Source organism: Salarias fasciatus, chromosome 11, assembly GCF_902148845.1.
Source record: "Salarias fasciatus chromosome 11, fSalaFa1.1, whole genome shotgun sequence".
In the NCBI taxonomy this organism is placed as follows: Eukaryota; Metazoa; Chordata; class Actinopteri; order Blenniiformes; family Blenniidae; genus Salarias; species Salarias fasciatus.
Window position 1 is genome coordinate 34660007 of NC_043755.1, and position 24923 is coordinate 34684929.

A 24923-nucleotide genomic window follows, 5' to 3' on the forward strand; every position below is an offset into this window, starting at 1 on the left:
AGAGGTCCAGAGTGATGCTCTGCTCTCCATGGAGCTGAGGAGGGCCGAGGCCACAGAGAGGTGGAGAGAGAGGACCTGAGGAGCGTGGGGGGGGGGGGCGTGGAGGAGATCAGATAGGTGGGGGGACAGAAGTATTTTGAAACGGATCCGGACTTTGACAGGGAACCCATGGAGCTGCTGGAGGACGGGTGGTGTGGTGAGAGGAAGGGTTTTGGTGAGTTCTGGACCAGCTGGAGCTTCTGGAGGGATTGTGGGAAAACCAGAGAGGAGGGGGGAGACGAGGCTGAGAGCCAGGATGGCAGTGGTGTGAGGGGTGAGAGGGGGCGAGAGAGGGGCGAGAGAGGGGCGAGAGAGAGGCGACGGGGGTTTATGTTGCGTAGGTGGAAGTGTGCAGACCGAGTGAGGTTATTAATGTGGAGTGTAAAGAGAGTGAGCTGGAGGACGACACCCAGACTCTAACCTGAGGGGACGGGGACACTGAGGACCTGTCCACTGTGAGGGACAGCCTGGTAGATCTGGACAGTGAGGACTTGGTGCCAACAAGAAGAAGTTCTGTTTTATCACTGTTGAATTTCAGGAAGGTGAACCAGGATTTGATTCAGAGATACAGAGGGCGAGAGAGGAGGGGGAGAGTGGAGTCAGGTTTAGAGAGAGAGCTGGGTGTCTCCGCATGGCAGTGAAAATTAATACCAAGTTTCCGGAAAATGCTACCGAGGGGAAGAAGATACTGTATATGACGAAGAGGAGGGGCCCCAGGACAGAGCCCTGGGGACACCAGAAGTGACGGGGAGGCTGGGAGGTGATGAACTGAGAGCTCCAGTGAGGGAGGAGTGAAACCAGAGAAGAGGGGTGAGAGAGCCTATTGAGCAGGATGGAGTGAGAGGCGGTGTCGAAGGCCACCTCAGATCGAGGAGGATGAGGATGGAGATCAAACCGTGGTCAGCTGCCGTGAGAAGGTCGTCTGTGATCTTTAATAATGCTGTTTCAGTGCTGTGGCGGGACGGAAAGCGGACTGGAATCCTTCTGCAGTTTCTACTTTCTTTACGGCAGTTTTTTACTATCTTTGTTACAGTTTTTACTTTCTTTACTACCTTTTTTACTTTATTGCAGTTTCTACTTTCTTTGTTGCAGTTTTTACTTTCTTTGAGGTTCTAATAGCAGGAACCTTTTCAAGCGTGATTTCTTTGAACTGTTTGGGAACTGATGGTTCCGTCTTTGTTTCAGTTTTTGTTCTTTTGTCTCTTGAAGACAAGCGAATCGTCCCCCTGGTTCTGACTGTACGCGTTCCAAACCTGTAAACCAGTTCACCGGTAAACCGGTTAACCAGTTCAGAGACGCTTCAGCTTTCTCCTCAGCGTTTACAGCTCATTTCCATTTCCTGAAAATAATCATCAAACTGGCTCCACTAATGCTAAAGCTAACAGTAGTTGATTTCAGCTCCGCCAATGTTAAAGCTAGCAATGGTCGATGGCCGCTTCGCTAATGCTAAAGCTAGTAATGACTGATGTTGACTCTGCTAATGTTAAAGCTAACAGTGTTACACAGTGTCCTCTAGTGGTGACAGCAGTTGCCCCCCCTCACCCTGCTCTCTACCCCCCCCAGCTGGTCAGCCTGCTGCTGGTGGGCGTGGCCGCCTGGGGGAAGTGGTTCGGCCTGGTCTCCAGCATCCGGGTGGTGGCGGGGGTCATCGGGGTCGGGGTTCTCCTGCTCCTGGTGGCCCTCATGGGGCTGTGCGGCGCCCTGAAGCACCACCAGGTGCTGCTGTTCTTCGTATCCTTCACAGCAGGGGGCGGGTTCTCCGTGTTGACGGGTTCTCCGGAGGAGGTCTTCCTTGTCTGGAATGTCTTTCAGGAGAACGTCCTTAACGTGTTCTCAGTACATGATGGTTCTGTCGGCGGCCTTCGTCCTGCAGTTCTCCGTCTCCTGCGCCTGTCTGTCGCTGAACATCGATCAGCAGGTGAGCTCGTTCTACTGTGGGAACACATGGAACATCCAGAACGTTTCGACCTCTGAGGTCACGGAACGTGAGAAAAATGCTGTAAATCTGATCCATTAAAAAGATTTCAGTCGTTAATTCACTGATTCTGTCAGAACTCAGATCATGCTATTTTAGAACCCGCAGTGTTCCTGAGGAGAACCCGGCTCGGCCTCAGCAGAACGTCTGACGATGTGTTTGTGATGTTCTCCGCAGAACCACCTGCTGGAGATCGGCTGGAACAAGTCGGAGAGCACTCAGCGAGACGTGGAGAACACTCTGGACTGCTGCGGGTTCTCGTCCTTCAGCCCCAACAGCTCCTGCTCCGCGGTGAGAACACGTCCTTATTCAGGCAGAACCCGGAGAACCCGGTTCTGAACCCCAGCAGCTTCTCCAGAAAACCATCCTGAAGCAGAACCAGAGAGAAACGGAGCCGTTCTCAGTGTTGGTGATTCCCTCAAGAACTCTTTCTAATTCTCTGTTTTCTCTGTTCTCCTCTGTTCTCCTCTGTTCTCCTCCGTTCTCCTCCTGTTCTCCTCTGTTCTCCTCCTGTTCTCCTCTGTTCTCCTCTGTTCTCCTCTGTTCTCCTCTGTTCTCCTCTGTTCTCCTCTGTTCTCCTCTCTGTTCTCCTCTGTTCTCCTCTCTGTTCTCCTCTCTGTTCTCCTCTCTGTTCTCCTCTCTGTTCTCCTCTCTGTTCTCCTCTGTTCTCCTCTGTTCTCCTCTCTGTTCTCCTCTGTTCTCCTCTGTTTTCTCTGTTCTCCTCTGTTCTCCTCTCTGTTCTCCTCTGTTCTCCTCTGTTCTCCTCTGTTCTCCTCCTGTTCTCCTCTGTTCTCCTCTGTTCTCCTCTGTTCTCCTCTCTGTTCTCCTCTCTGTTCTCCTCTGTTCTCCTCTCTGTTCTCCTCTCTGTTCTCCTCTCTGTTCTCCTCTCTGTTCTCCTCTCTGTTCTCCTCTGTTCTCCTCTGTTCTCCTCTCTGTTCTCCTCTGTTCTCCTCTGTTCTCCTCTGTTCTCCTCTGTTCTCCTCTCTGTTCTCCTCTGTTCTCCTCTGTTCTCCTCTGTTCTCCTCTCTGTTCTCCTCTGTTCTCCTCTGTTCTCCTCTCTGTTCTCCTCTGTTCTCCTCTGTTCTCCTCTCTGTTCTCCTCTGTTCTCCTCTGTTCTCCTCTGTTCTCCTCTCTGTTCTCCTCTGTTCTCCTCTGTTCTCCTCTGTTCTCCTCTGTTCTCCTCTGTTCTCCTCTCTGTTCTCCTCTGTTCTCCTCTGTTCTCCTCTCTGTTCTCCTCTGTTCTCCTCTCTGTTCTCCTCTGTTCTCCTCTCTGTTCTCCTCTCTGTTCTCCTCTGTTCTCCTCTCTGTTCTCCTCTCTGTTCTCCTCTGTTCTCCTCTGTTCTCCTCTGTTCTCCTCTCTGTTCTCCTCTGTTCTCCTCTGTTCTCCTCTGTTCTCCTCTGTTCTCCTCCTGTTCTCCTCTGTTCTCCTCTGTTCTCCTCCTGTTCTCCTCTGTTCTCCTCTGTTCTCCTCCTGTTCTCCTCTGTTCTCCTCTGTTCTCCTCTGTTCTCCTCTGTTCTCCTCTCTGTTCTCCTCTGTTCTCCTCTGTTCTCCTCTCTGTTCTCCTCTGTTCTCCTCTCTGTTCTCCTCTGTTCTCCTCTGTTCTCCTCTCTGTTCTCCTCTGTTCTCCTCCTGTTCTCCTCTGTTCTCCTCTCTGTTCTCCTCTGTTCTCCTCTCTGTTCTCCTCTCTGTTCTCCTCTGTTCTCCTCCGTTCTCCTCCGTTCCTCCCTGTTCTCCACCTTGTTCTCCTCTCTGTTCTCCTCTGTTCTCCTGTTTTCCTCTGTTCTCCTCTGTTCTCCTCTGTTCTCCTCTGTTCTCCTCTGTTCTCCTCCTGTTCTCCTCTGTTCTCCTCTGTTCTCCTCCTGTTCTCCTCTGTTCTCCTCTGTTCTCCTCTGTTCTCCTCCTGTTCTCCTCTGTTCTCCTCTGTTCTCCTCTGTTCTCCTCCTGTTCTCCTCTGTTCTCCTCTGTTCTCCTCTGTTCTCCTCTGTTCTCCTCTGTTCTCCTCCTGTTCTCCTCTGTTCTCCTCTGTTCTCCTCTGTTCTCCTCTGTTCTCCTCTCTGTTCTCCTCCTGTTCTCCTCTGTTCTCCTCTGTTCTCCTCTCTGTTCTCCTCCTGTTCTCCTCTGTTCTCCTCCTGTTCTCCTCTGTTCTCCTCTCTGTTCTCCTCTCTGTTCTCCTCTGTTCTCCTCTGTTCTCCTCTGTTCTCCTCTGTTCTCCTCCTGTTCTCCTCTGTTCTCCTCTCTGTTCTCCTCTGTTCTCCTCTGTTCTCCTCTCTGTTCTCCTCTGTTCTCCTCTGTTCTCCTCTGTTCTCCTCTGTTCTCCTCTCTGTTCTCCTCTGTTCTCCTCTGTTCTCCTCTCTGTTCTCCTCTGTTCTCCTCTGTTCTCCTCTCTGTTCTCCTCTGTTCTCCTCTGTTCTCCTCTCTGTTCTCCTCTGTTCTCCTCTGTTCTCCTCTGTTCTCCTCTCTGTTCTCCTCTGTTCTCCTCTCTGTTCTCCTCTCTGTTCTCCTCTGTTCTCCTCTGTTCTCCTCCTGTTCTCCTCTGTTCTCCTCTGTTCTCCTCTCTGTTCTCCTCTGTTCTCCTCTGTTCTCCTCTCTGTTCTCCTCTGTTCTCCTCTCTGTTCTCCTCTCTGTTCTCCTCTGTTCTCCTCTGTTCTCCTCCTGTTCTCCTCTGTTCTCCTCTGTTCTCCTCTCTGTTCTCCTCTGTTCTCCTCTGTTCTCCTCTCTGTTCTCCTCTGTTCTCCTCTGTTCTCCTCTGTTCTCCTCTGTTCTCCTCTGTTCTCCTCTGTTCTCCTCTGTTCTCCATCTTCCAGCCTTGTGCCCTGACCTCCACCCAGACCTGCTCCAGCTGTTCCGTCACCCTCCAGCGGTACGCCGGGGAGGTTCTGCGCTTCGTCGGAGGCATCGGGCTGTTCTTCAGCTTCACAGAGGTCAGAGGTCGCCCGCCGGTGAGGAACCCTGCGGTTTGTTGGTTTTCCAGACTGACTGTTGGTGGTTCCAGGTTCTGGGAGTCTGGCTCACCCACAGATTCAGGAACCTGAAAGACCCCCGATCCAACCCGGGGGCGTTCCTGTGACCCGAGGCCCCGGAACCCGGAGGAACCCGGAGGAACCCGAAGGAACCCGGAGGAACCTGAAGCAACCCCGCCCCCGATCAGCTGATCATCAGATGGGTTCCTCCAGATCGTCTCGTGTTTCGTCTTGATCTGATTTTCTTTTACAAAAATGATGAAAAACATGAAGCAGGAGCTTCATGATGCTAATGCTAATACGCTAGCATGCTAACACGATGACCATGCCAACACGCTAACCACACTATCGCAATAAGCATGCTAACACGCCAACCCTGATACGTTAACCACACTAACACGTTAACCATGCTAACACACTAATCACGCTAACTCTGCTATCGCATTAACCATGCTAAAGTGTTAACCATGCTAACACGCTAAACAATGCTGACACGGTAACCACGCTGTCACATTAGTCATGTTAACATGCTAACACAGATACATTAACCATGCTAACACGTTAACCCTGATAAAACGCCAACGAGCAAACCGCGTTAACCCTGACACATTGACCATGCTAACATGCTAAACAATGCTCACATGCTAACCAGTCTGAAAATTGGAAGAAGCAGCTGGGAGTCGGACCAGCAGCTCTATCCAGTGAGCCAAAACTAAATAATGAGTTCCATTGCGAAACCTTCATGAGACCAGAAATTACTGAAAATTAGAAAAGAGAAATTCTTGATTTCAACGTCAGAACTGAGGCGAGGCCGAGTACGACCAATCAGGAGCCACAGTTTGAAAAGAAATTGTTTTTAGCAATTTTGACTTTAAAAAAAGTGGTGAAGCTACAGTAAGACCACTGGGCTAGCCACATGCTAACCCTGCTAACACCTGTTAGCCACATGCTAACCCTGCTAACACCTGTTAGCCACATGCTAACCCTGACACCTGTTAGCCACGTGCTAACCCTGTTAAAACCTGTTAGCTACATGCTAACCCCGCTAAGACCTGTTAGCCACGTGCTAACCCTGCTAAGACCTGTTAGCCACCTGCTAACCCTGCTAGCGCCTGTTAGCCTCATGCTAGCCCTGCTCATGCTAATGTTTGATTCTTCTTGCTGAAACAGTTTTTCTTGGTTGAAGTTTTTCTGTCTGATTTTTAAAAAGATGAAGAAACAAACTTTTCTAGTTTTGATGATTTTCTGCAGTTTTTACTGAAAAATGACGTTTTGAAACGATTCTTTTAATTAAAATCTTTTTTTCGTGGAACGGCTGTTCTCCGTTTGGTCCTTTTCAAAAAGTGTTTCTGCAAATCCTGAAGATTTTACCATGAAATAAACTTACAAACTTTTCTGTTTTGACGGAACGACTCTCCGCTTTGTGGAACGTTCTAAAAGACGCGGAACGAGGAACGAGCCGCTGATCTTGGTTCTGCGGAGCAGCCGGTGTTTTCCAGGCGGAGTAACGAGGAGGAACCCAGAGACCCCCCTGCAGAATGCTCCTGGTTCTGCAGGGGGTTCTGGTGTCTCCTGAGTGTCTCCTGAGTGTCTCCTGAGTGTCTCCTCAGTGTCTCCTCGGTGTCTCCTGAGTGTCTCCTCAGTGTGTCCTCAGTGTGTCCTCAGTGTGTCCTCGGTGTCTCCTCAGTGTCTCCTGAGTGTCTCCTCAGTGTCTCCTCAGTGTGTCCTCAGTGTCTCCTCAGTGTCTCCAGAGTGTCTCCAGAGTCCAGCTGTCTCCGCTGCCTTCATGTGAACGAGCGAGTTTCAGTTTTCCGCCGCTCGCTCCAGTCACCTGAACGCAGCAGCTCACCGGAGCAGAAATCCCAGCTCTGCGCGCCGCGGCCCGGGGTTGAGGAAGCCCCCTTTTTATATGGCGTGCCGAATTGCGCAACCACGTCGTGCCGATGCGGGAAGCTCGTAAACTATGTAGAGACTATGCGTGAGCGCGTCGTGCCGGTTCGTGACACTGACGGTGCGGGAGCCTGCCGGTTCGTGACTCTGGCACGCCTTGCCACGACAACATCGTGGCAAAAGGTTGTGCAAGTGTAAACCTGGCTTTAAACTGATAAAGAGATTCCATCAAAGCAGAACTTCTAGAACCTTCCGTGGTTCCAGACTCTGGTTCTTCTGGTGCTGCAATAATCCAGCCTGGTGTTCCGTCCAAACGTTCAGTAGCTCCGTGTTCCACCTCCACTAGCAGAGTGTTCTCCGGGTTCTCTCAGTGTTTTCAGCAGAGTGTTCTCCGGGTTCTCTCAGTGTTTTCAGCAGAGTGTTCTCCGGGTTCTCTCAGTGTTTTCAGCAGAGTGTTCTCCGGGTTCTCTCAGTGTTTTCAGTGGAGTGTTCTCCGGGTTCTCTCAGTGTTTTCAGCAGAGTGTTCTCCGGGTTCTCTCAGTGTTTTCAGCAGAGTGTTCTCCGGGTTCTCTCAGTGTTTACAGTGGAGTGTTCTCCGGGTTCTCTCAGTGTTTACAGTGGAGTGTTCTCCGGGTTCTCTCGGCTGGAGGTTTGTGTTTCAGGAGGAATCTGCAGCTGGAAGGTTCTGCTGTTTCTCTCAGACGTTTACGGTTAATGGGATCGATTCCTCAGAGAGCGAGAAGCAGAACGTAAAGAAGTGAAGGTTTCGGGTCGGAGAGAAGCTTGAATGAAATCCCTTCTGGTTTTCAGAGGAGGTTTTCCGGAACCGTTTCAGGCTCGTTGCTTCAGACGACATGTGACCAGATTCTGGTGTTCAGTGTGTACTGTATACACACACCGTCAGGCTGCAGTCAGCATGATGAGACGGAACGAAAAACAAAATTCACTGGAACAAAAGGAGGTCAGGCTGTCGGGAGACGTTTCAGGAGTGAAAACAGCCCAAACAGTTTGTTTTTCAAAACAGAAAGTAAGGCTGCAGCAGGACCTCTGACACATTTTTTTCAATAATTTGAATTAAAAAAAGAGGCGTTCAGAACATCAGTGAGTTTAGTTAGTTAGTTTAGTCTTTATCTGAAGGGACGATGTCCAGAGATGTTCTGCAGCAGATTAGAGCTTCACAGCTCGTTTCCATCTGCAGCCCCTGCTTACAAGGATAAAGTTTACTTACATTACATCAACACAAGCAGTTAAGTATTCCCTCTCTCAGTTACCTCGCACTCACACAGGCAACATTTGTCCACACAATCTCATCACAACCCAGACACACAATCAAATCCATGTTCTGTTTACATACACACATCATTTACAATGTCACAATAAAAGTTAAAAACACCCATATTTACATATAAAATATTGCACATTTACACCTTCAGGCCTGTTCATACGTGTTCGGGCTCATAGCTTAGATCTGAAGAACCCGGTGTGTGTTGGCAGTGTTGGTTGTTCCCCAGCCACTGTTTCAGCTCTGTGGAGAAGGTGAGATCATCTGAGTTTTCAGAGCGGTTGGCCGGTCATTCCAGTCCTGAATAGCTCTGTAAGAGAAGGCTGACTGGGCAGATGTTTGAAGTCTTGGTATATGACATTGCCCAGTGGAAGAAGCTCGTGTGGATGGCGATGTTACTGCCGAGGTGTCCTGGATAAGGTTCTGAAGAGGTGCAGAGTATTTAATATTTTGTTTGTCATTCTAATTGAGGCATATTTCTGGATGTTGAAGTTTTTTTTGAAGGATGGTGCAGTGGCGGTGTTGGCGTGGCTTCTTGTCTAGAATTTGGAGTGATTGTTTGTGCAGTGCTTCCAGCGGCCTCAGGGTGGTTTTCCTGGCCGGGACCAGCAGGTCATGCAGTAATAAAGTCTGGACACGATCATGCTGTTAAAGAAGTCAGAGCTGCCTGCAGTGGTAAAGAATTTCTGATGCGTTTGAATGTTTTGATGTTGTATTTCATACTGTGGCACATTTGTTTTATATGTTTTTTAAAGGTGAGATGTGGGTCTAACATGACGCCCATTTCTTTGTGAAATAAGTTGTTGGGGTCGTGAAAAGAGGAGCCGGACGAGGCGGAGAGTCCAGTGGAGTTTATGATCCGCCGTCCCACCAGGAAGCTCACCGCTCAGGTCAACCCCGCCGTCAGGTATCACGCCTCCCAACGTCACCAAGCCCCGCCCCTTCTGATGTGAGGAGCCCCCCCCCCCCAAAAAAAAAAAAAAAAAAAAAAAATCCTAATTTTGACTTATAAAAAAGTAGTGGTCAGACCAATTATTAGTGAAATAAGAAGTAATTTTTTTCTCTATATTGACTTTAAAACAGTGGTAGGGCTATAATAAGACCATTTCTGTGTCAAAAAGAAGAATCCTCATTTGCCATTAAAAAAGCGGTAAGGCCATACATGGTAAGACCATTTTTTTGTGAAAAAACAAAAAGAATGTTCCACATTTTCAACTTTAAAAAGACCATTAATTAGTGAAAAAAAGGTTGCAAATTTTGCTTTTAAAGGGAAACTTCAACATTTTGGCAAACTGGCCCATTGAGCTCAACTCCTCAGTCATCAGAGCAGCAGACTGACTGTTTCTGTGAGGCGAGCTGTTGTTTATCCAGAGGCGAGTCAGGAAGGTTTTCAGGACGGACACAATGGAAGTGGACGGTATTTTTGTTCCCCCTCGTCAAACTCATCAAATACACAATCCAACAACCCCAAAACACTTTGGTGACACGTTATAATCCACACATGGCCGCTAAATGGGCCAATTTGCCAAAATGTTGAAGTATCCCTTTAAAAAACCAGTAAACTATAGTCAGACCATTTATGAGTGGAAAGTACAAAAAAAAAAAAAATCCCTATTTTTGACTTTTAAAAAGTGGTAAGGCCATGGTAAGACCATTTATTGGTCAAAAAGCAAACATTTTTTTCATAATTTTCACTTTAAAAAAGTGATAAGGTGAAAGCACATCTTATTTTTTAATTTAAATGGTCTTAAAAAGCAAAAAAATTTAGATTTTTTCTCTGTTGCTTTTTCACCACTAAATGGTCTTACTATAGCCTTCCCACTGTTTTAACGTCAAACTTATTTTTAAAAAATTAGCACAAAAAATGGTCTTACTATTGAATTACTACTTTCTTAACGTCAAACGTATGAATTTTAATAGTTTTTCACCAAAAAAATTGTGTTACTATAACCTGACAACTATTTTAACATCACAATTATTTGAAAAAATATTTTTGTTTCAAAGAATGGTCTTACTATAGCCTTCCTACTTTTTTCACATCAAAATTATGTTTTGTTTTTTTTTTTCACCAAAAAATTGTGTTACTATAGTCTGACAACAATTTTATCGTCAAAATTGTTAAAAAATATGCGTTTTTTTTCCACCAAAGAACGCTCTTACTATAGCATTGAGCATGAGCGTTGCTGCTTTTTGTATCTCCGATAACGGAGATAAACTTTGACTTTTTTTTTTCCATCATCTGAAAGCAACAGTCAAGCAAGAGCAAGAGTCTGGAGGGTCTGAAGGGTCTGAAGAGTCTGAAGGGTCTGAAGAGTCTGGAGGGTCTGAAGAGTCTGGAGGGTCTGAAGAGTCTGAAGAGTCTGGAGGGTCTGAAGAGTCTGAAGGGTCTGAAGAGTCTGAAGAGTCTGGAGGGTCTGAAGAGTCTGGAGGGTCTGAAGAGTCTGAAGAGTCTGAAGAGTCTGGAGGGTCTGAAGAGTCTGGAGGGTCTGAAGAGTCTGAAGAGTCTGGAGGGTCTGAAGAGTCTGAAGGGTCTGAAGAGTCTGAAGAGTCTGGAGGGTCTGAAGAGTCTGGAGGGTCTGAAGAGTCTGAAGAGTCTGAAGGGTCTGAAGGGTCTGAAGAGTCTGGAGGGTCTGAAGGGTCTGGAGGGTCTGAAGGGTCTGAAGGGTCTGAAGAGTCTGAAGGGTCTGAAGAGTCTGGAGGGTCTGAAGGGTCTGAAGGGTCTGAAGGGTCTGAAGAGTCTGAAGAGTCTGAAGAGTCTGGAGGGTCTGAAGAGTCTGGAGGGTCTGAAGGGTCTGAAGAGTCTGAAGGGTCTGAAGGGTCTGAAGAGTCTGAAGAGTCTGGAGGGTCTGAAGGGTCTGAAGAGTCTGAAGAGTCTGAAGAGTCTGAAGGGTCTGAAGGGTCTGAAGGGTCTGGAGGGTCTGAAGAGTCTGAAGGGTCTGAAGGGTCTGGAGGGTCTGAAGAGTCTGAAGAGTCTGAAGCGTCTGAAGAGTCTGAAGGGTCTGAAGAGTCTGAAGAGTCTGAAGGGTCTGAAGGGTCTGAAGAGTCTGAAGAGTCTGAAGGGTCTGAAGGGTCTGAAGAGTCTGAAGGGTCTGAAGGGTCTGAAGGGTCTGAAGAGTCTGAAGAGTCTGAAGGGTCTGAAGGGTCTGAAGGGTCTGGAGGGTCTGGAGGGTCTGAAGGGTCTGGAGGGTCTGGAGGGTCTGAAGAGTCTGAAGGGTCTGAAGAGTCTGAAGGGTCTGAAGGGTCTGAAGGGTCTGAAGAGTCTGAAGAGTCTGAAGGGTCTGAAGGGTCTGGAGGGTCTGAAGAGTCTGAAGAGTCTGAAGCGTCTGAAGAGTCTGAAGGGTCTGAAGAGTCTGAAGAGTCTGAAGGGTCTGAAGAGTCTGAAGGGTCTGAAGGGTCTGAAGGGTCTGAAGAGTCTGAAGAGTCTGAAGGGTCTGAAGGGTCTGAAGAGTCTGAAGGGTCTGAAGGGTCTGAAGGGTCTGAAGAGTCTGAAGAGTCTGAAGGGTCTGAAGGGTCTGAAGGGTCTGGAGGGTCTGGAGGGTCTGAAGAGTCTGAAGGGTCTGAAGAGTCTGAAGGGTCTGAAGGGTCTGAAGGGTCTGAAGGGTCTGAAGGGTCTGAAGAGTCTGAAGGGTCTGAAGGGTCTGGAGGGTCTGAAGAGTCTGACGAGTCTGAAGGGTCTGAAGGGTCTGAAGGGTCTGAAGAGTCTGAAGAGTCTGAAGGGTCTGAAGGGTGTGGAGGGTCTGAAGGGTCTGAAGAGTCTGAAGAGTCTGAAGGGTCTGAAGGGTCTGAAGGGTCTGAAGAGTCTGAAGAGTCTGAAGGGTCTGAAGAGTCTGAAGCGTCTGAAGAGTCTGAAGAGTCTGAAGGGTCTGAAGGGTCTGAAGAGTCTGAAGGGTCTGGAGGGTCTGAAGGGTCTGGAGGGTCTGAAGAGTCTGAAGGGTCTGGAGGGTCTGAAGGGTCTGAAGAGTCTGAAGGGTCTGGAGGGTCTGAAGGGTCTGAAGGGTCTGAAGGGTCTGAAGAGTCTGAAGGGTCTGGAGGGTCTGAAGAGTCTGAAGGGTCTGGAGGGTCTGAAGGGTCTGAAGAGTCTGAAGGGTCTGGAGGGTCTGAAGAGTCTGAAGGGTCTGGAGGGTCTGAAGGGTCTGAAGGGTCTGAAGAGTCTGAAGGGTCTGGAGGGTCTGAAGGGTCTGAAGAGTCTGAAGGGTCTGAAGGGTCTGAAGAGTCTGAAGGGTCTGAAGAGTCTGAAGACCCAAAATAGTCCAAAAAGGTTCATTGGTCTTCCAAGTTATAATCCAAAACAAAGGTTCTTTTCCAAAGACCAGGGAGGTATTTTGTTATTTACCTGACGGTTTCGGCAGCTGTCAGCTGTCTTCTTCAGAGAGTCACGTGATGTTGTTGTGACGTATCTTGTCAGCTGATTTAAACAGGTTTTGGCGCTATTCTCCCACTGGTGGAAGCGGGAGAACAGCGCCATCTGCAGTCCGACTTCTTGAGTACAGCATCCCAGGTGTGTGAAAGCAGAAAGGCCCCCTCATCCCGGTTCACTGTCTCGGGGGCACGTTTCCAAATTTCAATAGCCTCTTTTATCCAGCGTCGGTGTTTGTTCTCTTCTGTCCCGATGACTCTCGCTCCGTCCCAATCCAGAATGTGATTTTCTCTTTGCAATGATCTGAAATGGCCGACTTGAGTTGTTCCTGTTCAGCTTTTCTTTTTGTTGCTCGTGTTAGTGCTGTGCTGGTTTCTTTCTCACATTCTGTCTTGTGTTCCTTTTTTCGTGTGCTGAAAGTCCTCCCTGTCTCTCCAATGTATGTTTTGTTACATAGCTTACATGGGATTCCGTAGATAATATTGCATTTTTGCTCCGGTTGTATTCTGTCTTTGGGGTGTACAAGTATTTGTCTGAGTTTTCTATGTGGTTTTACTGGAGTATTGATGTTTTGTTTTTTCATTGCTCTTTGTACTTTCTCTGTGATGCCCCTGATGTATGGGAGGGTTACCATCGTGCTGCTCTCCATCCGCTCTCTGTTGTTTTCTTTTGGCTTGGGTCTCTTTTTCTTCTCCTGAACCTGCCTTCTTCCTTTTTGTTTTGCCCAGTTGGGGTATCCGCATTGTTTGAGCGCTTGAATGATGTGTAGTTCTTCTTTCCTCCTCTCCTCCTCGTCTGTGATTATATTGGCCCGGTCAAACAGTGTTCTTATTACAGAGAGTTTGTGCGCTGTGGGGTGTTCAGATGTCCATCAGAGATATTGATCGGTGTGCGTTGGTTTCCTGTAAATGTTTATTTTAATGCTGCCGTCCTCTTTGTGGGAAATGTTAATATCCAGAAAATGTATTGCCTGGTTCTCTTCTTCTTCGTGTGTGAACTGTATTTTTCCGGTGGTGTCGATTGTGTTGAGATGTTTTGTTAATTCTTGTGTGTGTCCTTTTTTTATTTTCTCCAGGATGTCGTCCACATACCTCTTCCACATAGTGAGTCCACACTGAGCTGGTGCAGTGTTGATGGCCTTCTCCTCCAGATCCTTCATGAAAAACCCACTCATGATGGCTGAGAGGGGGTCCCCCATGGCGAAACCCTCTTTTTGTCTGTAAATGTTTTGTTTGTACTGGAAATATGTTGACGTGGAGACAAAATGTAAAAGCCGGGTTATGTCCTCTACTGTCACATTGGTGCGTTTCTTGAGTGTTTTGTCCGTCCTGAGTCTGTTTTCCACTCTGTGCAGGGTCACGTGTACGGGGGTCTTTGTGAAGAGGGATATGGCATCATGTGAGATGAGGATTTCATCTGGGTGTACTTGAATGTTCTTGAGTTCTTCTGCCAGTTCTCTTGAGTTTTTACAGTGTTGTTTCGATTGTCCAAGTAATGGTTTAATGAAATCCACCAGTGCTTCTGACAAGTTGTAGGTAACTGATCCTATGCTGTCCACCATGGCCTCAGGGGGGCATCCTTGTTGTGGATTTTAGGTGAGCCATATATACGTGGAGTGATGTTGGCTGTTGGTATAAGGTGGTTGTATGTGTCTTTGTCTATTTTTTTCTCTGCTGACAGTGGTTTCAGCAGAGCTTTGAGAGCCTTCTTTTTTCCTCTGTTGGATCCTTTCTCATTATTTCATAAGTATCTGTGTCTTTTAACATGTCCTCCATTTTCTGTTCGTAGCACTTTGTGTCCATGACGACCGTCGCTCTTCCCTTATCCGCTGGTATTATTGTTATTGTTTTATCATTCTGAAGTGTGTGGATGGCCTTTCTCTCCTCCTTGTTATGTTGCCTGGTGGTAATTTTGCAGTTTTTAAGATTCCTGCTACTTCGTTCCTGAGCTCTGCTTTTTTTCCTTGATCCTTAATTGATTAGCACGCTAGCTCCGTGGCCAATATAAAATCATCGTATGGCATCTTGTTGGGGGTGATGGCGTAATTAAGTCCTCTGAATAGCACTTTTATTGGGATTTGTGAGAGTTGCCGCTCAGACAGGTTCTTCACCCACCTATGATTAATTTTGTCTTCTTCAGTTTCTTTCCGGTTGTGTGTCTCTAGTCTTAGTAGTTTCTCAATATGTCTTGTTTTTGTCTTAATGAAAACGCGTTCGTGTGTTGCCTTAAGATATTCATCTACCAAACCTTTCGTGTGCTCATCCATAGCGTAGTTGTGTATAAAGCTGTCAATGTTTGTTTTCAGTTGTGTGTCTGTTGAGTTTACCTTGTTTGCGGTGCACCGTATTCTCTCCTTCAGTAAGGCGAAGCGTGCTCCTTTTATTATCCTTTCAGCATTATGGGTTGGGATGGGGTTCTTTAGACAGAGGCTGCGTGGGATGATTTCCTTGTCTCGACATCTTAGGCTGAATTTTAGATGGTTGCGGAAACGTGCCCGTTTCTCTTCCAGGCGCTCCAATGCCCGGAAGTCTTTGATACACTGTAATCCAGGACTTGCGCGTAAATAGTCCAAAAAGGTTCATTGGTCTTCCAAGTTATAATCCAAAACAAAGGTTCTTTTCCAAAGACCAGGAAGGTATTTTGTTATTTACCTGACGGTTTCGGCAGCTGTCAGCTGTCTTCTTCAGAGAGTCACGTGATGTTGTTGTGACGTATCTTGTCAGCTGATTTATACAGGTTTTGGCGCTATTCTCCCACTAGTGGAAGCGGGAGAACAGCGCCATCTGCAGTCTGAAGGGTCTGAAGAGTCTGGAGGGTCTGAAGGGTCTGAAGGGTCTGGAGGATCTGGAGGGTCTGAAGGGTCTGGAGGATCTGGAGGGTCTGAAGAGTCTGAAGGGTCTGGAGGATCTGGAGGGTCTGAAGGGTCTGAAGAGTCTGAAGGGTCTGGAGGGTCTGGGGGGTCTGAAGGGTCTGAAGAGTCTGAAGAGTCTGAAGGGTCTGAAGGGTCTGAAGGGTCTGGAGGATCTGGAGGGTCTGAAGGGTCTGAAGAGTCTGAAGGGTCTGGAGGGTCTGGGGGGTCTGAAGGGTCTGAAGAGTCTGAAGGGTCTGAAGGGTCTGAAGGGTCTGGAGGATCTGGAGGGTCTGAAGGGTCTGGAGGATCTGGAGGGTCTGCGCTTGGTGAGTTTCTAACAGGAAAAGATGTTTTCGTGTGTCTGCTGTAGAGAAGCTAGAGCTAAAGAGCTAAAGCTAGCTAGCGTATTTGTTTTGAAGCCCTGATTGGTTGAAGTAGCTGTCAGTCAAAGTCCACAGGGGGAGAGGCGGGATTTCAGTGAAACGGAGCGTTTTCTCTTCCGGGTTTCAGAATTAGCCCCGAACAAGGGGCCCCGGACTCCGTATTCAGCAAGTTCCAATGGGTCTCAGAGGTCCAACACCAGTCTATTTTATGTTTTTTGCCTAAAAATCCAGTTTTTTCCTGGACATCAGCCAGCCTGAAGTCCCCTCTCCTGAGCTCTGCTGAGAACAGGCCGTTTCTGGTCTGTAGCTTTACATTCTAAAAGTGAAGTTTCTAAAGTAAAAAAGCTAAAAATTTTCACCAAAAAATGGCCTTACCACTATTTTAACGTCAAAATTATGAATTTTTTGTAATATTTTTCATCAAAAAATGGTTTTACTATGGCCTCACCACTTTTAACGTCAAAGTTATGATTTTTTAAATATTTTTTCAGCAAAAAATGGTATTATCATAGCCTCACCACTTTTTCAATGTCACTTATGAAACTTTTTAAAAATATTTTTTCACTGAAAAATGGTTTTACTACTTACCACTATTTACCACTTTAACATCAAAATTATAAAAATGAAATTTTTTTAAATATAATTAATTATATATTTTTATATTTTCTATTATGTATTTTTCATTAAAAAACGGTCTTACCACTCTTTGCACCCAGGCGCCGTGACAGCCGAGGCCGAGTCAGAGGGCCTCTCTGCTGGGGAGAGGAGCTCCGCAACGTTCCCATCCGAGCTAATTGTGGCTAAATTAGCGAAAACTGTCAGCTGACCCACCTGAAGACGGTAGACGAGCTGACTTTATGACACGATGGATGAAGAAATATGGCCGAAACGAGAGATTTTGCAGAGGTTATGTCCCGCGCTGAAGCGCCCTTGCCGTGGCCCCCGCTAAATCGGTTGGATCTAAATATTTTCTGAAGGACTCCGAGCTGCACCATGTTTGAGTGAGAATATGAGCATGACACACCTAGAAATAAGGTCCAGGTGTCAAAAAACCAGAGTTGCCCTTTAACATCAACATTCTAAAACATTTTTTTTTATATTTTTCACCGTTAAATGGTCTTACTAAAGCTTTACCACTTATTTAATGTCAAAATTGTTTCAAATTTTTTTTTCACCAAGAAAAATGTCTTGCCACTATTTTAACGTTTTTGAAGTTAAAAAGTGGTAAGGCTGTTTTTACTTCCTTTTTCTCCTTATGTTACGGCCAGCTCGTGAGATGGGGAATGGCTACAGTGAGACCATTTTTTGGTGAAAAAATATTTAGAAAAAAATCCTAATTTTGACATTAAAAAGTGGTACAGCTAGAGGAAGACCATTTCTTGGTGAAAAAACATGAAAAATATTTTTTTTCATAATTTTGACGTTTAAAAAAGTGGTACAGCTATAGTAAGACCAGACCGATAAGGTTCATTAGGCCTTTTTTTGTATTCATATACACAGGCCAGAGGTTATTTTGCCTACCTATTTTGCTGGACCTCCTCAGAAGGCTGCAGCTTGGCAGCCGAAACATGTCAAGGTAGGAAAAATAACCTCTGGCCTGTGTATATAAATCCAAACCATGTATAGTAAGACCACTTTTTGATGAAAAAAACCCCCCAAAAATTACAATTTTGACGTTAAGAAAGCAGTAAGGCTATATAGCAAGACCATTTTTTGGTGACAAATATTTTAAAAAAAATCATAAATTTGTTGTTACAATAGTGGGAAGGCTAAAGAAAGACCATTTTTTGATGAAATGATATAAAAAAATTTTTTTTGGAATTTTGACATTAATGAAGTGGTAAAGCTATAGTAAGACCATGTGATGGTGAAAAAAAAAAAAAAAAATTGTTTCATAATTTTTAACTTCAATATGATAAGACCATTTAAAAAAAACGGAACATTTTTGTCAAAATTTTCACTTTAAAAAGTGGTAAGGCAATGGTTAGACAATTCAGTGGTGAAAAAAATTCATAATTTTGTCTTTAAAAAGTGGTAAGCGATATAGTAAGACCATTTAATGGTAAAAAAAAAAAACATCTGAATTCTTACTTTAAAAAAGCGGTAAGGCCATAGTAAGACCGTTTTTGGAGAAAAAACAAAAAACAAAAAAATTCCACATTTTGACTTGTAAAAAGTGATAAGGGCACAAACAGTCAGACCGATTGATTGATTGAAAAAAGTGGCAAGGCACACACACACACACACACACAAAAATAAAGTTTTCCTCGTTTTCCCTTTGCCGGATCTGAAGCAGGAAGTTAACAAGGAGCAGGTGGAACCAGCTGGGCGAGGGGAGTCGAGTGTGTGTGTGTGTGTGTGTGTGTGTGTGTGTGTGTGTGTGTGTGTGTGTGTGTGTGTGTGTGTGTGTGTGTGTGTGTGTGTGTGTGTGTGTGTGTGTGTGTGTGTGTGTGTGTGTGTGTGTGTGTGTGTGTGTGTGTGTGTGTGTGTGTGTGTGTGTTCTTGTATTTCTATCCTTGTCGGGGCCAAATGTCCCCACAAGGATAGCAAAACGTGGAACGACGTGCCTTGTGGGGACCTTTTTCCGGTCCTAAGTAGGAGAAACAGTGTTTTCTTGACCATGTTGTTGTTACTGAGAAAAGTAAAAGTGCAGAAACATTTCTTTAGGGTTAGGCTTTGTTGTGGTGTGGGTTAGGGTTAGGGTAAGGGTCAGGGTTAGGGGCTAGACATGAATGGGAGTCAATGGAAGGTCCCCACGAGGATATAAATACACGTGTGTGTGTGTGTGTGTGTATGTGTGTGTGTGTGTGTGTGTGTGAGAGAGAGAGAGAGAGAGAGAGAGACTCCAGAGGAGGAAGGCGGAGTTTAAAGTGAGATCAAGGTTTTATTAAGCTGAACATTCATGAACCAACAGCATCACGTTCCCACGGTAACAGATTCAGTTTCCATGGAAACAGAGAAAAAACAAACATCCAGACTGAATTCAGGAGAACAAATCAAAACTTCACTCAGAATAAAAGCTAAAATCATGACGGAGCCTGACGGAGCGAGGCGGATGATAAAACAAACTGGATGGGGGGGGGGGCACGGAAGGGGGGTGACGGGGGGGGGGGGGGGGGGGGGGGGGGGGGGGGTGACGGAGGGGGCTGACGGAGGGGGGGTGACGGAGGGGGCTGACGGAGGGGGGGGTGACGGAGGCCAGGTGGAGAACCCTGGTTCTCATTAGGAGTCGGAGGAAAAGGCTCTGTGAGAGTTTGGGAACAGCTGAGAGCTGAAATCTGGATCCTCTCTGACCCGCTTCTTTATGTCGCTTTTCACCTGGGGGGCGAGAGAGGAGACGTTAACATGAGAGAAGGCGGGAATCCAGACTTTCAGTCACTTCCAGCTGATCTGAATCACGACTGGATCACTGGATCAAGAGATCTCCTGATCTACTGCTGGGATCAAAGCTGGGATTAAAACTGGGATCAGAGCTGGGATCAGCGCTTGGGTAGAGCTGGGATTAGACCTGGGATTAGAGCTGGGATTAGCGCTGGGGTAGAGCTGGGATTAAAACTGGGATTAGAGCTGGGATTAAAGATGGGATTAGAGCGGGGGTTAGAGCGGGGGTTAGAGCTGCGGTTAGAGCTGGGATTAGCGCTGGGGTTAAAGCTGGGATAGAGCTGGGATTAGAGCCTGGGGTTAGAGCGGGAGTTAGAGCGGGGGTTAGAGCTGGGATTAGCGCTGGGGTAGAGCTGGGATTAGAGCTGGGGTTAGAGCTGGAGTTAGAGCTGGGGTTAGAGCGGGGGTTAGAGCGGGGGTTAGAGCTGGGATTAGCGCTGGGATTAGCGCTGGGGTAGAGCTGGGATTAGAGCGGGGGTTAGAGCGGGGATTAGAGCTGGGATTAGAGCGGGGGTTAGAGCGGGGATTAGAGCGGGGGTTAGAGCGGGGATTAGAGCTTGGATTAGAGGTGGGGTTGGAGCTTGGATTAGAGCGGGGGTTGGAGCTGGGATTAGAGCTGGGATTAGAGCTGGGATTAGAGCAGGGGTTGGAGCTGGGATTAGAGCTGGGATTAGAGCAGGGGTTGGAGCTGGGATTAGAGCTGGGGTTAGAGCGGGGGTTAGAGCGGGGGTTAGAGCGGGGGTTGGAGCTGTGATTAGAGCGGGGGTTAGAGCTGGGATTAGAGCGGGGGTTAGAGCGGGGATTAGAGCGGGGATTAGAGCGGGGGTTAGAGCGGGGGTTAGAGCGGGGATTAGAGCTGGGGTTAGAGCTGGGATTAGAGCGGGGGTTGGAGCTGGGATTAGAGCTGGGGTTAGAGCGGGGGTTAGAGCAGGGGTTAGAGCAGGGGTCGGAGCTGGGATTAGAGCGGGGGTTAGAGCTGGGATTAGAGCGGGGGTTGGAGCTGGGATTAGAGCTGGGATTAGAGCGGGGGTTAGAGCGGGGATTAGAGCGGGGATTAGAGCGGGGGTTAGAGCGGGGGTTAGAGCGGGGATTAGAGCTGGGGTTAGAGCTGGGATTAGAGCGGGGGTTGGAGCTGGGATTAGAGCTGGGGTTAGAGCTGGGATTAGAGCGGGGGTTAGAGCTGGGATTAGAGCTGGGAGTTAGAGCGGGGTTAGAGCTGGGATTAGAGCTGGGGTTAGAGCGGGGATTAGAGCTGGGATTAGAGCGGGGGTTAGAGCGGGGGTTAGAGCGGGGGTTAGAGCGGGGTTACAGCTGGGATTAGAGCTGGGATTAGAGCTGGGGTTAGAGCGGGGGTTGGAGCTGGGATTAGAGCTGGGATTAGAGCTGGGATTAGAGCAGGGGTTGGAGCTGGGATTAGAGCTGGGATTAGAGCAGGGGTTGGAGCTGGGATTAGAGCTGGGATTAGAGCAGGGGTTGGAGCTGGGATTAGAGCTGGGGTTAGAGCGGGGGTTAGAGCGGGGGTTAGAGCGGGGGTTGGAGCTGGGATTAGAGCGGGGGTTAGAGCTGGGATTAGAGCGGGGGTTAGAGCGGGGATTAGAGCGGGGATTAGAGCGGGGTTAGAGCGGGGGTTAGAGCGGGGTTAGAGCTGGGGTTAGAGCTGGGATTAGAGCGGGGGTTGGAGCTGGGATTAGAGCTGGGGTTAGAGCGGGGGTTAGAGCAGGGGTTAGAGCAGGGGTTAGAGCTGGGATTAGAGCGGGGGTTAGAGCTGGGATTAGAGCTGGGAGTTAGAGCGGGGGTTAGAGCTGGGATTAGAGCGGGGGTTAGAGCGGGGGTTAGAGCGGGGGTTAGAGCGGGGGTTAGAGCGGGGGTTAGAGCGGGGGTTAGAGCTGGGATTAGAGCTGGGATTAGAGCTGGGGTTAGAGCGGGGGTTGGAGCTGGGATTAGAGCTGGGATTAGAGCTGGGATTAGAGCAGGGGTTGGAGCTGGGATTAGAGCTGGGATTAGAGCAGGGGTTGGAGCTGGGATTAGAGCTGGGGTTAGAGCGGGGGTTAGAGCTGGGATTAGAGCGGGGGTTAGAGCGGGGATTAGAGCGGGGATTAGAGCGGGGGTTAGAGCGGGGATTAGAGCTGGGGTTAGAGCTGGGATTAGAGCGGGGGTTGGAGCTGGGATTAGAGCTGGGGTTAGAGCGGGGGTTAGAGCAGGGGTTAGAGCAGGGGTCGGAGCTGGGATTAGAGCGGGGGTTAGAGCTGGGATTAGAGCTGGGAGTTAGAGCGGGGGTTAGAGCTGGGATTAGAGCTGGGGTTAGAGCGGGGATTAGAGCTGGGGTTAGAGCGGGGGTTAGAGCGGGGGTTAGAGCGGGGGTTAGAGCTGGGATTAGAGCTGGGATTAGAGCGGGGGTTAGAGTGGGGGTTAGAGCGGGGGTTAGAGCTGGGATCAGAGCGGGGGTTAGAGCGGGGATTAGAGCTGGGATTAGAGCGGGGGTTAGAGCTGGGATTAGAGCTGGGGTTAGAGCTGGGATTAGAGCGGGGGTTAGAGCGGGGGTTAGAGCGGGGATTAGAGCAGGGATTAGAGCAGGGGTTGGAGCTTGGATTAGAGCGGGGGTTGGAGCTGGGATTAGAGCTGGGGTTAGAGCGGGGGTTGGAGCTGGGATTAGAGCTGGGGTTAGAGCTGGGATTAGAGCTGGGGTTGGAGCTGGGATTAGAGCTGGGATTAGAGCAGGGGTTGGAGCTGGGATTAGAGCTGGGGTCAGAGCGGGGATTAGAGCGGGGGTTGGAGCTGGGATTAGAGCTGGGGTTAGAGCTGGGATTAGAGCAGGGGTTGGAGCTTGGATTAGAGCGGGGTTGGAGCTGGGGTTAGAGCGGGGGTTGGAGCGGGTGTTGAAGCTGGGATTAGAGCTGGGGTTAGAGTTGGGATTAGAGCGGGGGTTGGAGCTGGGATTAGAGCTGGGGTTAGAGCTGGGGTTAGAGCGGGGGTTAGAGCGGGGGTTGGAGCTGGGATTAGAGCGGGGGTTAGAGCTGGGATTAGAGCTGGGGTTAGAGCTGGGATTAGAGCTGGGATTAGAGCGGGGGTTAGAGCGGGGGTTAGAGCGGGGGTTAGAGCTGGGATTAGAGCGGGGGTTAGAGCGGGGGTTAGAGCTGGGATTAGAGCGGGGGTTAGAGCGGGGATTAGAGCAGGGGTTGGAGCTGGGATTAGAGCTGGGGTTAGAGCTGGGATAGAGCGGGGGTTGGAGCGGGGGTTAGAGCGGGGGTTAGAGCGGGGGTTAGAGCGGGGATTAGAGCGGGGATTAGAGCGGGGATTAGAGCGGGGGTTGGAGCTTGGATTAGAGCGGGGGTTAGAGCTGGGATTAGAGCGGGGGTTAGAGCGGGGGTTAGAGCGGGGGTTAGAGCTGGGGTTAGAGCTGGGATTAGAGCGGGGGTTAGAGCGGGGGTTAGAGCGGGGGTTAGAGCGGGGATTAGAGCTGGGGTTAGAGCTGGGATTAGAGCTGGGATTAGAGCAGGGGTTGGAGCTGGGATTAGAGCTGGGATTAGAGCAGGGGTTGGAGCTGGGATTAGAGCTGGGGTTAGAGCGGGGGTTAGAGCGGGGGTTAGAGCGGGGGTTGGAGCTGGGATTAGAGCGGGGGTTAGAGCTGGGATTAGAGCGGGGGTTAGAGCGGGGATTAGAGCGGGGATTAGAGCGGGGGTTAGAGCGGGGATTAGAGCTGGGGTTAGAGCGGGGGTTAGAGCGGGGGTTAGAGCGGGGGTTAGAGCTGGGATTAGAGCTGGGATTAGAGCGGGGGTTAGAGTGGGGGTTAGAGCGGGGGTTAGAGCTGGGATCAGAGCGGGGGTTAGAGCGGGGATTAGAGCTGGGATTAGAGCGGGGGTTAGAGCTGGGATTAGAGCTGGGGTTAGAGCTGGGATTAGAGCGGGGGTTAGAGCGGGGGTTAGAGCGGGGATTAGAGCAGGGATTAGAGCAGGGGTTGGAGCTTGGATTAGAGCGGGGGTTGGAGCTGGGGTTAGAGCGGGGGTTGGAGCTGGGATTAGAGCTGGGGTTAGAGCTGGGATTAGAGCTGGGGTTGGAGCTGGGATTAGAGCTGGGATTAGAGCAGGGGTTGGAGCTGGGATTAGAGCTGGGGTCAGAGCGGGGATTAGAGCGGGGGTTGGAGCTGGGATTAGAGCTGGGGTTAGAGCTGGGATTAGAGCAGGGGTTGGAGCTTGGATTAGAGCGGGGGTTGGAGCTGGGGTTAGAGCGGGGGTTGGAGCGGGTGTTGAAGCTGGGATTAGAGCTGGGGTTAGAGTTGGGATTAGAGCGGGGGTTGGAGCTGGGATTAGAGCTGGGGTTAGAGCTGGGGTTAGAGCGGGGGTTAGAGCGGGGGTTGGAGCTGGGATTAGAGCGGGGGTTAGAGCTGGGATTAGAGCTGGGGTTAGAGCTGGGATTAGAGCTGGGATTAGAGCGGGGGTTAGAGCGGGGGTTAGAGCGGGGGTTAGAGCTGGGATTAGAGCGGGGGTTAGAGCGGGGGTTAGAGCTGGGATTAGAGCGGGGGTTAGAGCGGGGATTAGAGCAGGGGTTGGAGCTTGGATTAGAGCTGGGGTTAGAGCTGGGATAGAGCGGGGGTTGGAGCGGGGGTTAGAGCGGGGGTTAGAGCGGGGGTTAGAGCGGGGGTTAGAGCGGGGATTAGAGCGGGGATTAGAGCGGGGATTAGAGCGGGGGTTGGAGCTTGGATTAGAGCGGGGGGTTAGAGCTGGGATTAGAGCGGGGGTTAGAGCGGGGGTTAGAGCGGGGGTTAGAGCTGGGGTTAGAGCTGGGATTAGAGCGGGGGTTAGAGCGGGGGTTAGAGCGGGGGTTAGAGCGGGGATTAGAGCTGGGGTTAGAGCTGGGATTAGAGCTGGGATTAGAGCTGGGATCAGCACTGGGGTAGAGCTGGGATTAGAGCGGGGGTTGGAGCTGGGATTAGAGTGGGGGTTGGAGCTGGGATTAGAGCGGGGGTTGGAGCTGGGATTAGAGCGGGGGTTGGAGCTGGGATTAGAGCGGGGGTTCGCACTACCTGCTGGGAGTACGCCTCCCGGAGCTCGGCCGTCTCCAGCTCCTCCTGCAGACTCTCCGCTGAGGTGATCGGTCGGACTCCAGCTGATCGAGCTGCCTGAGTCACGGCGTCTGAGAGAGAGACCAGGCTGCCGCCGGCCTGCCCCGTCTGGACACACACACACACACACACAGGTCAGCAGGGATGCTCCTCCTCAGGTGTGTAAAGAAGGGGGCGGGGCCTCACCTTCCGGCGTTTGGCCGGCATGCCGTGCAGGTAGGCGTCTGACAGCGGAGGCTGAGACTTCATCTTCCTCTGAGTCATGATGTCACAGCGGATGATGGGAACCCACTCCTGAGACACACACACACACACACCACACACACACACACACACACACACACACACACACACACACACACACACACACACACGTCAGATCGTTTTTTCTGAAAGTCTCATTGAAGGAAAAACTTGTAACTGTTTCTCTTCAAGTACTTAAAAAATGTTAAAATCAAAATAAACCAAAGCAGTTTCAATGCCGAGCATCACGCCGAAGCGTTATCCTGAGCGGCCCTGCCAGGGGGCGCTGTGGAGCCTCACACCGAGACCCCTGCACCGATGTACATCGAGGCTCGACGGGTCCTTCAGTTCTGTGGCTTCGGGTCAGAACCTCGATGAGCTGAGCTTTAATACGACGTTCACCTACATTTCCTGGAAAATTCTGGGTCCAGGAAAACCGCAGACTCCCGTTTCCACGGAACCCCCCCCCCCCACACTCCCGTTTCCACGGAACCCCCCCCAC

At 49.4% G+C, this 24923-nt stretch overlaps 2 protein-coding genes across 6 annotated transcripts in view; one reads left to right on the forward strand and one right to left on the reverse strand.

Annotated features, from left to right (window-relative positions):
- The first annotated feature begins 410 nt into the window (after window positions 1-410).
- On the forward strand, window positions 411-6285 carry LOC115397369 (tetraspanin-13-like). Its single transcript, XM_030103634.1, has 5 exons — window positions 411-1770; window positions 1877-1957; window positions 2192-2305; window positions 4820-4936; window positions 5008-6285. The coding sequence occupies exons 1-5, from the start codon at window positions 1468-1470 to the stop codon at window positions 5080-5082; spliced, it is 690 nt and encodes a 229-aa protein (XP_029959494.1). The 5' UTR covers window positions 411-1467; the 3' UTR covers window positions 5083-6285.
- A 1535-nt stretch (window positions 6286-7820) lies between these two features.
- LOC115397342 (BCL2 associated athanogene 6) overlaps window positions 7821-24923 on the reverse strand; it is a 37251-nt gene continuing 20148 nt past the window's right edge. For 4 of the 5 annotated variants that reach the window (XM_030103590.1, XM_030103592.1, XM_030103591.1 and 1 more), the window contains exons 25-27: window positions 24365-24472; window positions 24140-24286; window positions 18599-19056 (exon numbers count right to left, since the gene is read on the reverse strand). In XM_030103590.1, coding sequence (XP_029959450.1) covers window positions 18961-19056; window positions 24140-24286; window positions 24365-24472 — 351 coding nt within the window. In that variant the 3' untranslated portion in view covers window positions 18599-18960. Of the gene's footprint in view, window positions 7833-18598; window positions 19057-24139; window positions 24287-24364; window positions 24473-24923 lie in introns of those variants that run through there. The other variant, XR_003932461.1, reaches the window with a different exon arrangement.